The 13,026-nt window shown below is 48.6% G+C and overlaps 4 protein-coding genes across 4 annotated transcripts; 1 reads left to right on the top strand and 3 right to left on the bottom strand.

Annotated features, from left to right (window-relative positions):
• Positions 1 to 100: 100 nt before the first annotated feature.
• On the top strand, positions 101 to 977 carry FMAN_07459 (uncharacterized protein; the record flags this gene model as incomplete). The annotated part of the gene is made up of 2 exons (XM_041831084.1): positions 101 to 366; positions 419 to 977. 2 exons carry the CDS (start codon positions 101 to 103, stop codon positions 975 to 977), a joined length of 825 nt encoding a protein of 274 aa, XP_041681683.1.
• A 1,680-nt stretch (positions 978 to 2,657) lies between these two features.
• Positions 2,658 to 4,226, bottom strand: FMAN_07458 (uncharacterized protein; the record flags this gene model as incomplete). Its single annotated transcript, XM_041831083.1, has 3 exons — positions 2,658 to 3,755; positions 3,808 to 4,017; positions 4,080 to 4,226. The coding sequence occupies 3 exons, from the start codon at positions 4,224 to 4,226 to the stop codon at positions 2,658 to 2,660; spliced, it is 1,455 nt and encodes a 484-aa protein (XP_041681682.1).
• A 1,067-nt stretch (positions 4,227 to 5,293) lies between these two features.
• Positions 5,294 to 6,471, bottom strand: FMAN_07457 (uncharacterized protein; the record flags this gene model as incomplete). Its single annotated transcript, XM_041831082.1, has 3 exons — positions 5,294 to 5,821; positions 5,903 to 5,935; positions 5,986 to 6,471. 3 exons carry the CDS (start codon positions 6,469 to 6,471, stop codon positions 5,294 to 5,296), a joined length of 1,047 nt encoding a protein of 348 aa, XP_041681681.1.
• Positions 6,472 to 7,405: 934 nt separating this feature from the next.
• FMAN_07456 (uncharacterized protein) lies at positions 7,406 to 12,748 on the bottom strand (the record flags this gene model as incomplete). Its single annotated transcript, XM_041831081.1, has 5 exons — positions 7,406 to 7,962; positions 8,064 to 8,202; positions 8,255 to 9,868; positions 9,922 to 11,988; positions 12,332 to 12,748. The coding sequence occupies 5 exons, from the start codon at positions 12,746 to 12,748 to the stop codon at positions 7,406 to 7,408; spliced, it is 4,794 nt and encodes a 1,597-aa protein (XP_041681680.1).
• Positions 12,749 to 13,026: the final 278 nt, after the last annotated feature.

Raw genomic sequence — 13,026 nt, 5'->3', positions numbered from 1 at the left:
GCACATCACGCAACTAGAAGGCATCACCATCAAACGAAAGAGTCTTTGGATAGCTCACTCCGATACCGCACTGCCTACCTACCTACCTAGGTACCTTGCCATGGCGAACGTGCATAGGCGAAACACAGCCTTTGCTGCCAGCACGCTATACTTTCTATCAATACCCTTCTTGATTCTCGTTATAATCGGTAATACCCATATCAATTCGACACTAAACGACATATACTTCTTTAAGCTTGATGTTTCTCAAGTTATACCGATCTCGGTCGATAATTCGAGACTGCTTAATTCTGTTGCTCGGAGTTTAGGTCTGCATGATTTCTACCAGGTTGGACTATGGAACTTTTGCGAAGGGTACAACGATGAGTATGTTTCCAAGTATCGCGTGTAGCATATGATAGCTAACAACACAACTCAGGGGCGTTACCTACTGCTCTAACCCCAAACAATGGTACTGGTTCAACCCTGTCGAGATTCTTGTGAGCGAACTGCTCGCCGGAGCTCGGATTGCACTCCCTGCCGAGGCCGTCACTGTCCTCAACTTGCTCAAGATAGGCTCTAGAATCATGTATGGATGTTTCATGGCCGGCATATGCATCGACTTTGTCCTGATTCCGCTGAGCCTCCTCGTTATTCGCACCCGTTGGTGGAGTCTGGTTATAACGGTTCTTGCTTTCTTCACATCGGTTCTTATTTCGCTCGCAGCTATCATTGCAACTGTCATAAGTATTGCTGCTAAGGTCGCACTCACGGCGCAGGATCAACTCAACATCAAGGCAAACATTGGCATCAAGATGTTTGTCTTCATGTGGCTGGCTGCTATTTTCACCGATGTGGCATTCCTGCTACATGCTGCCATGAGTTGCTGCTGTAGACCTAATAGGGATAAGCCGCAGAGTTCCCAACCAGAGATGAGGGCAGCGCACCCAAGCCTTCGTCATCGAAGAGGGCATAGGTCATCATCACATTCGTCATAGGAAGTTATGCGGATCTAGCTTCAAATTTGAGGCCCTGCTGATGAACAAATTTGGTATGGAGAGAACACCTTTGGCCCAGAATTCCAAGATGGTCCAGAAGCTAGACCTCTTGAAGTTCTGGGACCCAGGCATGAAATCAAAAGCCTGCGCGATAACCAGGATTGCGCGCCTATTTAGACTGTTTGGCTCATTGCTTTACACAGAGCAGGGAATAATTGCCTAAAGCATGCTCAATTCAGGTATTTGTCGCCTTGAGCACAAGGGATGTATAGTACATAGGATTTCACGGTATAGACGGGCGAGCGAGGCCAGGGAACAGGCCATTCAAAATGACTGTGTTGGGCTGTTTCCCATGCAGATGACATTCTTCCACGGCGCTAAGGGTCAAATAATAGAATATATACTACGAAGAAAACATAGCGTTGTAATAGTCGTTTCTGGACCCAACTGATCCTTTTATCATGTGAGGATTACTTGTTGGTCTCATTGGAGTGCCTCATAGAACTGTTGACACTACTTTGAGCTCGAGGCACTCAACTTCTAGTTAATGAGGATTCTATTGCAGCACAAATATTGACAAACGAATGGTCATATTTCCCGCACCTGATTATGAAATGATGATACGATCATTGGAAGAACAGGTCTTTACTTGTTTTGCGTTCTGCTAGCACACTTACTCATCCAAGAAACATCAATGGCTTCACACAAGACCAGAAGAAAGTCTACAGTGACTGTCACACCGTTGGCCAATATCTCAGTCAAGATGGCCGTTTCCTTGCCATACGCAGTCTAAACAGAACTATATGACATGTCCAAAGCTCGAGCTCATCGATATCCTTGAAAGGAGCGTCGATAGCATACTTCTTGCTTTTGAAGAGAAATTCACAACTGTAAGATGAAACTTGTATCTTTCGTAGAGAGGAAACTGGGGCCATAGGCAACTATCGGAGAAGCGCTCTCGAGGCACTGCGCACAGAATGAGAACTGAAGACGTCGAGAGAACCAGTGCAAGAAGGGTCAATGAAAGGAAATGGGATGGATGCACGACCTGAGCCTATAATTCTGTACAAGACTTGTAGGCGATGACAAATTGAAACTTCAAGACAGCCAAGAGCTTATCATGCGCAAGATGATACATTGCAATCACTACTGTTACCCCAGTGAAGGTAATATGGCGACAATATACATAAGAATATGAAAGAAACGACATTCGAGGCCAATGGGAGAATTGGCACACCAGAAGCGGTATCATAGAGAAGACATGATTGTTACTTGTCCTACACTCTATGATGGGTTCCAGGATACGGAGAAAGAAGCATGAATAATAGTGACAAATGGTGAATTGAGCTCAAGATACGTCCTTCAAAGTTGAAAATTTGAACCAAAGGAGGAAGAGATAACCAGGGGCAGAAGACGGAATCTGGGGGTAGGAAACCCCCATCAACTGGTGTTTAACCACGGCCAGTCATCATTTGATTGACTATCTAATGAATACAAAGTGATACGCCGCGCCTTCATCTACCATAACCCTTGCGAGCAGCATTGTCGCCAACTATCAATGAATATGTCGCGTCCAGTGATAAGACAGTGAACTATGTATGGCTAGTTTCAGAATAATAAGCTCATACTACTGACCATAGGGTATGGCTGTGTGGACACGCCTGTTTCTGAGCGATCGACTTAGGCAGTTGGTGTGATGCCTGTCATAAGGTCCTCATCTTCTATTAGAGAATCGAAGCCCACTCCAGGATCTGCGGGGTCTTTATCTGCCCGCTTCTGTTCCCTAACAGCGTGTTTCACGTACTCCTTGCTATTACCCAACCGTTCGTTGGCTGCCTTGTACTGGTTTCCAAGACTTTCAATATTATGGTAACGCTGGGCAATCTGCTGGGCAAACTTTGCCTCTGTCATCGCCTCATTGTCGTCGTGGAAGTGCAGATAGAGTTCACCGCCATTGTTGCCCGGCTGTAGCTCGCCTTTTAACAGACCGGAATTAATCATATCTTGAACTAAGCGTGTGGTGGCATCGTCGTCTGCGAGGAATTCGCCGGTCTCGGCACTGAGTGTCGAGAGACGCACTTGAGAAATGGACACCCGTACATATATGTCGCGGAGGTTGATGATTTGCCACTTTGGGTACGCCGCCACTACCTCGGAAATCAACGATGAGGTGCCGTCTTCTTCCCAAACCTGTTGGTTGGCCTCAATGTCCGCCTTGAGCTGCGCTGCATTCGTTGTTGTGAACCAAGTGGTAATACTCTTGTATGGCGTACTTAGTGTGGAGAAGGTATTCTTGGCTATCGTCGCAGTGTATGATGGAATACTTGGCTCTTTCCCATCCTTGAGTAGCCCGACCAGCAACCATCGCTTATACGCTTCATCCATGACCTTACTGACGCCTTTGTCTTTTGCTGGGTGTGTAAGGACGCGCTCGAGAGCCCGGTAGGCTTTGGTCCAGTTTCGTCGTGACATGTAGCATTGCGCCGCAAGGTGATTATACTCCAGGACGGCAGAGCTCTTCACATCCCCAGTAAGACCTGTGTCAACTGAAATGAAGGAAGCGGGATGCAGGCTACTATCACATAAGAGTTTGGCGTCCTTCTGGCCCGCCATACCAGGGTAGAACGTAAGATCGCAATCGAGAACCTTGAGAGCGGGCTCAATCCAGGATGTTGAATAGGCGATCTTGGCCAGTGTAAGATGGGTAGATGTGAACATGCTTCCTGTGGGATCAAGTCGCAGTATAGCAGCAGCCAAAGCCTCTACAGTAACACTTGTCTAAGTGCAGGAAAGTTAGCACCTTGCCATGTCATGGAGGGGTGGCGCGTACCGTAAATAGCGTGCCTGCTGCGACGTATTCAAGAAGCTTTCGGAATTCAGAGCCCACATATCGTATCTGGAGAGGGTTGAAGTTGAGAAGAAATCGGAGGGTCTCGTCCAAGAGTGTGCTTCGTTCGCTACCGTGTACGGGGTTCGATGTTTGTAGTGAGAGAAGGAGGATGGCTTGAAATGTGATAGAGTCGATCGAGGGGTCAATGTTCTGGGAGTGTTAGCTAGAATTAACAAAGATACTGTGTGATTTACTTGTAGGATTTGGCTAGCATTGGTACTGATGACTTCCCGTTGGTTCGCAAACAGCGACGTCAAAGCTGCGACATGATCCCGAATAGCAGCATCATACTTCTTGACGGAATGAGCGGCGGCCTGAGTTGGCGTGAAGGCAGCTAGAACGGCCGCAACGGTGTCCATCATCAGCTGGGCTCTGAATACTCAGGCTGATTCTCAATGTAGTGGCTGGCTATGTGAAGTGTGGAGTTTGAATTGATGAAACTGTTACACTGATCATCTCCCTATCATGCTCGTCAAAAACTCAGAGTTATGACGAAGAACTTTGTATTGTAAGGCCTCGGTCCGTATTGGGGTACGAAGAATCAGATGATATGAAGTTTGTTGTTGCTCTCCAAGCTCACAGGCAGGCAACACTCATGAGCACAGCTCTCGCATTGGAGGGGTGGTGACGTTGTAGGTCCGGGAATTAGCCGAACGAGCTTATCGTCTAGCGGATCTCGATAAGAAACTGCCCCACTACCACCAAAGGTTAACTCTAGACTAGTAAGTGATGGGTTTGGGATAGCTTCATTTATTTGTCTTACAGTCTGTTCTTCACAATTTTGTTTGCCAGGCAAGAATGAAGTGACGGAACTTTTTACAGGAATGGGTTTTGGTCTAGAAGTCGCTTGGTTCTCTACTACATGCTGTTCTAGCCCACTTGCGCAAAACTCCTGTGCTAGACCTGACATCGCACAAGGACTAGTATAGCGTGGCAAGGTACAATTTTGACATAAGCGGGACAATAGATACAAATCCAACTGATGCCTCACCTAAATCCTGCCTGAGACCTGACTCGCATGGCCAGCTTACTAACTAAAGCCTATCTATGTGACCCCATCGGAGTGATTTCTCAAGAAACATGGTTGGTTTATGACAAAAGAACTCAGAGATCATTCAGCTATCTACGAAGCAAGCCTCAGCGTAGCGTCTCAGAGATCGCCTTTCAAAGATTATACTAAAGATTGGGTTCGTATCTAATATGAAATGATCAAACAGAAAAGAGAGTAATATCTAAGTTGCTGAACAACACACCGATCGAACAGCCTTGGGGACCGAGCTTCAACAAATTTCCAGCAGGTACATCAAAACAGACGATTCATTCCCATTGCTTGTCTTTCTAATACATCGACTTCTCAAAAGCCTAGTCGGTGTGTTTCTTTTTCTTTGCTTTCGTATATGTAGCTTGTTTGCCCAACACACAATCACTATCGAATATAACGGCCAGCTGAGACCGAAGAGCGGCGGGGCGAAGATCCGTTCCAGTTCTGGACTGCTGGCGAAGCCATGAACCATTCAGTCTCTGACCCTGTCAGTGAGCGCTTCTCAGGTGCCGGAGCAGCAAGCAGTCCCTCGCAAGTCTGAGAGATGCGATTTTTCTTGCTCGATTTCTGATTTCTCTCCGGGCCAATGGGAGCCAGGACTGTCGCGGTCTGAGGGACATCCACATTTCCATCACTTCGCCACCCAGACTGAAGGATGGCTTGGTTGCTACTGGCAGGCAGGTCTCGATTGCGGTGCTTCTGAAGCTCTTCCTGGTGATCTCGCCACCACTTGGGGAACCCATGAAACAGGCCCAGAGATTGCTGCGTAGCCTTGTCGAAAGGCATCTCGTGTTTGTATTTGCAGCCCTGCTGAGTAAAGGCGCAGGTGCCGTCGTGGATCCATTTGTCACAATAGATCTTGGTTCTGCGTTGCTGAGTAGGTGATGTTGCAACAATACGATCAATTCTGGTCTATGAAATGACGTTAGTCTTGCTCCAAGAAAAGAGAAAAAGCACAAGGGAGGCAGCGAAATACTCCCAGAGGCAGATTACCTGGAGGATATCAGATGCTGGGTCAGTTGGAGCCTATACACTCAGCATCGTTTTACTGTGTGCGGCGTATTCAATCCACGTACCTTAAATGTGACAGGCTGATTCATCCCAGGAACCCCTTGTGGTGGCTGCATGTGCAAGTCCGGAAGCAGTACCATTCCTTGGGCGCTTTTCTGGGTAGCAGGCAGCTCGATGAGGGTTGGAACCATGTCTGCCGGAATCAGTCTTGTGTACAGCCCGTCAGGTCGCTTTACACAGTACGCATAGCCGTTGAGGCAATCAGAGATGCTCACAGGCCCGCCGTCGTTGTTGGAAGGAGAGGGATGAGTTGGAGAACTCATAAGCGAGTGCTTAGTACCGGGGACAGCGCTGTTCATGGGGTTTGCAGATGGTTGAGAACCTCTCCAGTTGCCAGATGTCATGCCTCGCGGAGCAGAAAGCTGGGAGACTTGGGTGTTCTGCTGCCAGCCTCCATAAGACACTTGAACAGGATAACCGTTACCGCCAACCACATGAAAGTGATTGTTGGAGGACGGCTGAGAAAGATCCATAGAACTTGGCCGATTCATAATGTTGAGATCTGAGATGGTGTTGCGATGAAGTTTAAGCCCAGCGATAAACACAAGATCTTTTGACAATGTATTGAAGAGAAGGGTTATTTCTGATTTGGTGAGAAGGCGAAGGAGGCTAGTTCTTCACCCAGAGATGATCGAAGTTAGGAGTGGTATTGGTACAGACAATCTTTTCCTAGACGACTTAATAAGTGTAGCATCCGATGACTATAAGAAGTCTTGGTCCCAGGAGCATCCACACACGGCCTATCAAACGGCTAGGAACTGTGACACGGGTAACGGAAGACGGGTTATAACTTCGAGACATGCGCTGGCAAACAGCAAACGGAAGACAGCGTCTATGTTTAACAATACTGTGTGGATGTCTACCAGGGTGGCTCGAGGACATGGTATAGGCAAGAGGATGGGGATAAGTGCTTAATTCTAGGTGGACGGCCCAAGAGGCTTGACCTTATCTTATACTTGAGAATACGGTCATCAAGCACTATGGCATGTTTGCTTGACGTTGAGGCGTACTCTACAAAACACATGCTACGGCTGCGGTTACCTGCAGCGACAGTTTGCCGGCACTGACCTTCAAACACTTGACCTAAAAGATCAGCAAGGCTCATGTGTGCATTCATGAAAGTTTTCATTCAAAGGTCCTGCGTCTGTGCTATGCTGCCTATCATCTTGCCTCGCTATACTGAGGACGTTGGCCGTGTCGCCAGCCTCCAAGGTTGCTTGCTTGTCAGCTTGCCGTCCTCCTTCACTGGGTACCCAGCTCTGCGTGCATGATGCCGCCTGGCATGCAATCAAGCATAAATCAAAATGTCTAGCAAAGCAAAGGGCTTGTTGTTCACCTTTAATTCACACCAAATGTGGGGGAATTATTGTATCAGCGCGGCTGCTTGCGCTAAGGAACCACGTTTTCTTTATGTTCAAAGTAACATCATTTGTGCTGCGCTCCGCTTTTACCGGTAAGCGACCTTAGACGGTTTAGTAGAACCGCCTTGTATTGTTTCCTGACCTCAGTCTCAGGTTCCGAACGTTGGACCCAATCAAGGGCTACTCTTACTTCGGCTTCTGAGCGGAGGCAAATGTTTCTGTAATCAACTATTTGGCTATTAGGAGCATGGGGTTGGGTGGGAATCACCCGCTCAGGTGGTACTGGGTCTGTAGATTTGCCCCGGTAGAGGTAATTACCCTTGATATATCGGGTGAAGTCAATGGGCATTCCGGTATTTACTGGTCCACTCCCTTGATGGTAGGAGTTTTGCATGGGGTAGCCGGGGGCCGCTGTGCCATTGTCTTGGATACTCCCTTGCTGCTTGGGGTTTTGGGTGTTCCCGATTTGCCACGTTGGCTGCTGCTTTTGCTGTTTGGTGTGGTTGTTTGGTGTTTCTTGCCGGCTCTTGCGACTGGCTTTTTGTTGTTCGCCAATGACTTGCTGTGGTCTGGCGTTACGGGCGTTCGATGCTTGGAGGGTTTGGAGGTCTGCTTCGGCGTCTGTGTTGCAGTCTTGTTAATTTTACTTTTGCGGCTTGAATCTTTCACTGGTGTCGTGGACGGGGTTGTTTGTTTAACAGATGGGATCTTTTGGCGTTTACCTTTTGCCAGTGACGGATCTTCCTCCTCAGACTCTTCTCCAGAGTCACCACCAGCAAAGTCATCAGAGGAGTCTGACGGCTCAGCTTCGGCATCGCCAGGGATAGGGTTATCTAGGACGTTCGTCTTGTAGTTGATAGCCTGTGAGGTGGTCAGCTGTTGATATCTAGAACTTTACCAACCAATAGCCTACCAGTCGACGCCGACCACCGCGACCCAGAACCTCCCGATTTACTTCAGCTTGACGCTGTGCTTCTGCCTCACGTTGAGCCAGAATACGATCCCAGACGCTTGAGTTGATAGCTTCTGGTTCGGCCATCTCTTCGGTAGCAAGTCCAGCGTCGAAGCCGGACTTATCGTTGGACCACACTTTGGTGTAAGAGAACGATGCGCCATCATCAGGTTTGCTTTCTGTGTCGTCTGTTCGATCTAGAAGTGCATCCACAGCAGCAGAATCATAGTGGATAGACTTCTTTTCATAGTCATCGTTAAACAAGGCTTGGGCGCCGTGCTTCAATATTGACTCCAGATCATCACCAGCAAGTTCGTCATCGTCCATGCTTTCGATCAGAGCATGATCCAAGGCCATCTTCTTCTTACCGATTTGCATAATTCTTTCTTCGACCGAGTCTACAGTCATAAGTTGGAAACAAAGGACCTTCTTTTTCTGTCCAATACGGTGAGCACGGGACAATGCCTGGATATCCTGGTGTGGGTTGAAATCAGGATCGAGGATGATGACTGTATCTGCAGTAGCGAGATTTATACCAACACCACCGGCTCGTGTCGAAAGCAGGAACGCAAAGATAGGCGAGTCAGGGGCGTTGAAAGCATCAATGCGACGTTGTTTTTCCAGACTACTGATACTGCCATCGAGACGGCGAAAATCGTAGCCTAGGCCACTGAGGAAATCCTCAATGATATTTAGTTGCTGTAAAAACTGGCTGAAGATCAACACGCGATGTCCTCTTTCCTGGAGTTTGGGAAGCATGACTCGGAGAAGTAGGAGCTTGGCCGATGCCTCGACCAGATTGCGTTGGATTACTGTTTGATCATGGTGACGCTCTTCAATAGCTTCGGAGTACATGAAAGGGTGGCAGAGGCATTTCCGCAGCTGCATTAAAATGTTGTTGAGGGATCCACGTTCCTTCTTGTTCATCTTGCTGTTGGAGAACATGGCCTTGATGAGTTCTGGATTTTTGGCCATGATACTCTTTGAAAGCTTCTCTTGAATCACAGTCATTGTGACCGGCAGAATGATTTGTGTCATGGGAGGCAAAAATTTGAGAACACCTGCTTTGGTTCGGCGGAGGAAGTATGGTCGAATCTTGTTGTGCAACTTGGGTAGTGTCTCCTTATCAAGAACCGCATACTCTGCGTCCAGTTCTTCGGCATTCTGCTTCTCATCAATGAACTGTACAAGATTGAACAGCTCCCTCTTGTTGTTCTGGAGTGGTGTGCCAGTAAGTAGAAGTCGAAACGGAATTCGCATTGAGCGAAGGGCACCATACAAAATGTTCTGGTCGTTCTTCAGGCGCTGGCCCTCGTCAACCACAAGCCCTGCCCAATTGATAGACTTGAAGAGAGCCTTTGTCGCGGGGTCCTGTGCTGAATCATAGGACATGATCACAACGTGTGCCTTCATGTCAGTAGATCCGTTGGGGAACAGTTCGTACTTGTAAGCAAGTGCCTGTGGTTCTCTTCCGCCATGATAAGCGACCACTCGGAGCTCTGGCACCCATTGCTTGAACTCACGGCGCCAATTCGGACATGTAGCATTTGGAACAACGACAAGAAAAGGCCAGCACTATTGTCATGTCAGTATAATTGCCGTCGGCTTCTTAGACGCTGGTGCTTTACCTTAGGGCTGTCTTGGACTAATGAAGTCACAAGGCCTACGACTTGGACCGTCTTTCCTAAGCCCATCTCATCCGCGAGAACCACACTGCGACCTGAGTGGTAGTTCTCCAACAACCAATTAACTCCTTCAATCTGGTATCCCATGAGCTTTCCACGTTTGAGGCCGGCAGGTTGCTCTTCCAACTCCTCGAACGGCTCGGCTTTGTAAGCCTTGACTCGTTCTCTGATCTTGTGCTGAGATTCACTCTTGAAGTGTTTGCCCTCAATATACTCGTAGTAAGCCTCCACAAAGGAGGCATAGATATCGCCTGCATCCTCTGATGGCGGCGTATCCCACACAACATCGTCGTAACCAAGACCTTGAAACTTGACAAAGATTTTGCTGACGTTGGCCAAGTTCTCTATTTCGTCTTGTTTTGTCTTTGGTCTTGGGGCCGATGGGTCCAATCTGGCGTTGAGAACTATATCCGGCATAAGAAACTCATCTGGAATAGCCTCTCGTTCGCTGAGTTTCATTAAATCCTGCTCGAGGTCTCTTTTGCCGAAGGAAGTGCGCATCGTGGGCGCTGCTACACCGTACACCCACGCGCCCGGCTTCCAGTCACAATGAGCATAAGATCGACTTTCCCACTTGATCAGATACTCCTTGTCGTCCTCTCGAACCTCGGTATATATTGGTCGAGGATCTTGTTTGGCAAGCTCTGTTGATACCGGACGCCATGCCACTAGCCGATGAATCTTGTGCCTGGCATTTGCACACTCTTTGCATTGCCAGTCGATGGAATGGTCTTTCAGGCGCTCGGACTTAAGATCTGTTCCGATTGTTCCGCCTCTAGCGCCCGGAAGATGATCAACGTGCCAGCCCCGATGACACGAAGTACACCGGAAGAGGACCGCATCAGCGTTGTTAAGAAGGTCCGGAGGAACCTGAGTGACCGGGTCAACGCCACCGTTCTGTTCACGAAGCTTCTCCTCCTGCCGAGATGTCTTCTTTTCAGAAAAGGCAGCGCAGCTGCGGCCTGGAGATTTGCATGCCTGACACATGCTATGCCTGGGTGCACCATCATCCTTCTTATTTAGGACGCCAATGCAGAACCTGCACTGCATGACGAAGTCATCCTGACCGACCTTGGTAACCATATGCTCGCGAGCACTGCGATATCCCAGGCAATTCTTGTGGTAAGACAATGTGCAGCCCTGACAGTGAATCATTTGGCCCCGTTGTCGTGAGCCTCCGCAGGTGTGGCAGGTATCCATGTGCATCGAAGCAAACTCTGAGTCGGCAGGAAGAGGTTGAAAAACCTCTCTGATTGAGATGATCTTCGGAGCGCCTGGGGCCCTGTCATCGGCAATATAGAAGGAATCCTCATCCATTTGGGCATCATCTCGCATGTTCAGGGTGTTCCTTGTGGCTCTAGAGGAACGTCGAGGTGCTTCAAACTCAATATCTGAGTCAGGGGACTTCTGGCGCAATTGAGACCGAGCCTTTTGTCGCATACTCGCAGTGCTAAGACGCTTTGACTTCTGTCGAGACCTAGTAGGACGACCTTTCTTGGGTGCAAGATCGGAGACAACGATAGGCATGAAATCATCATCTTCCTCGCCTGACGAAAGAAGGGGGGCATCTCCGAGCAGTTCATCCTGGTCTTGACTATTGATGCCGTTCTTAAAGGACATACGAGTCAGTTGTCTCGGATGTCGAGTTCTCAACGATCTGGTGGCCCCTAAAGGCTCTGGCTGTAGATCGTCCAGGTCGTCTTCGTCTACCGCCAGAGCAGGACTACGGGAAAGTTGCTTGGTGCTCTCTCTAGAGCGAAGGCGTCGGGATACGCTTCGAGACGAACGTTTTCTCTGGACGGGCTCTTCGTCATCATCATCCTCCACCTCCTCATCAATGTCCATACGGTCAGAAACAGCAGACTCCTGTCCAGAGTCCCACTCATCGTCCTGCATGTATTTTCGCTTGCGGGCAGACATGTCGTCAAGTTCGTGAGGCCATAGGCCTTGGCTGAATCGGGCCAATGCAGCTCTTCCGTTCTCAAGGTTAACGAGTTCAGCTGTAGATATCTTGAGATGAGATCAGTACCATGCGGTGGAAATGAAACAGAAGGTATTGAGAGGGAGTGCGTGCAAGTGTGTTGTAGGCAAAGAAACAAAACGTAAAAAAAGCCGTAATGAAGTAGGAGATGCAGTTGTGGGGGCACAATAAAGAAGAATAGGTTTGCGAGCTAGGCAGTGAATAAGGCATATTATAAACAAGAGCTCGCATATTATATTTGCGACCCCAGGTTTGAAGCTGCAGGCTAGTAGCTTGAGCGGTCTTCAAGCATATAGATAATAGCGTTTCTAGGCCATGCAGGGAAAGCAGCTTGGCATCTCCTTATGAATTAATGAAAGAATGCCCACCTACCAACTCTTGTCGCCCATCTGTAAACTCAACACGATACTTGATAATGCCACGACTTGGCGGGAGCTCCCCAGATATGAACTCGACGATATTGCTATGAACGGGCGAGTACTCCTTACGCTTCTCAATAGGCATTTCCGGAATCGCAACCTCAAACCTGTAGTTAGGCTGAGAAAGTCTGGAGATGCTTGATCCATCTTCTTCGATTTGGTGAATGTCTTGTTCCTTATCCTCGCCTCGAGCATTCATATTCCCACGCGCCGTTGGCTGCCGTTCCGTATTCACATCAGTGTTTGCAGGCAGAGAGCCATTGTTTCCATTGAGGTCCGCCAGAAGCCACGCTAGCGAGCGCTCAATAGCGTTATCATCTTGGTCAATAAGGCCCTGGAGGGGCTCGTAGGGAGAGTTCTCAGTGTCCATCTAGCGGCTGCCGGGCGCGTCGCATTAATCGCAAAGGAGATATTCGTAAATCGGTCGAGACTTGACGGGGTGGGGTGAATGACCCTTGGGGATACGGTGCCGTTCGTTAGAATCACTAGATATATAAATGGTTTAGTTGAGTTTGACAAGCTGGATCGTAACTTGGTAAGTTTGGCGGCATGGCTGAAGCTTCATGACAGAGAAGTTGGTTGCTGCCCTGGGTTGGTCAAGGTTAAATTCATTGGTATCAGGAAACGCGACTGTCGCATTCAAACGCG

The sequence above is a fragment of the Fusarium mangiferae genome (genome assembly GCF_900044065.1).
Source record: "Fusarium mangiferae strain MRC7560 genome assembly, contig: FMAN_scaffold005, whole genome shotgun sequence".
NCBI classification, from domain to species: domain Eukaryota; kingdom Fungi; phylum Ascomycota; class Sordariomycetes; order Hypocreales; family Nectriaceae; genus Fusarium; species Fusarium mangiferae.
The sequence above is the reverse complement of the archived record's forward strand: the minus strand, read 5'-3'. Positions and strand labels throughout refer to the sequence as shown.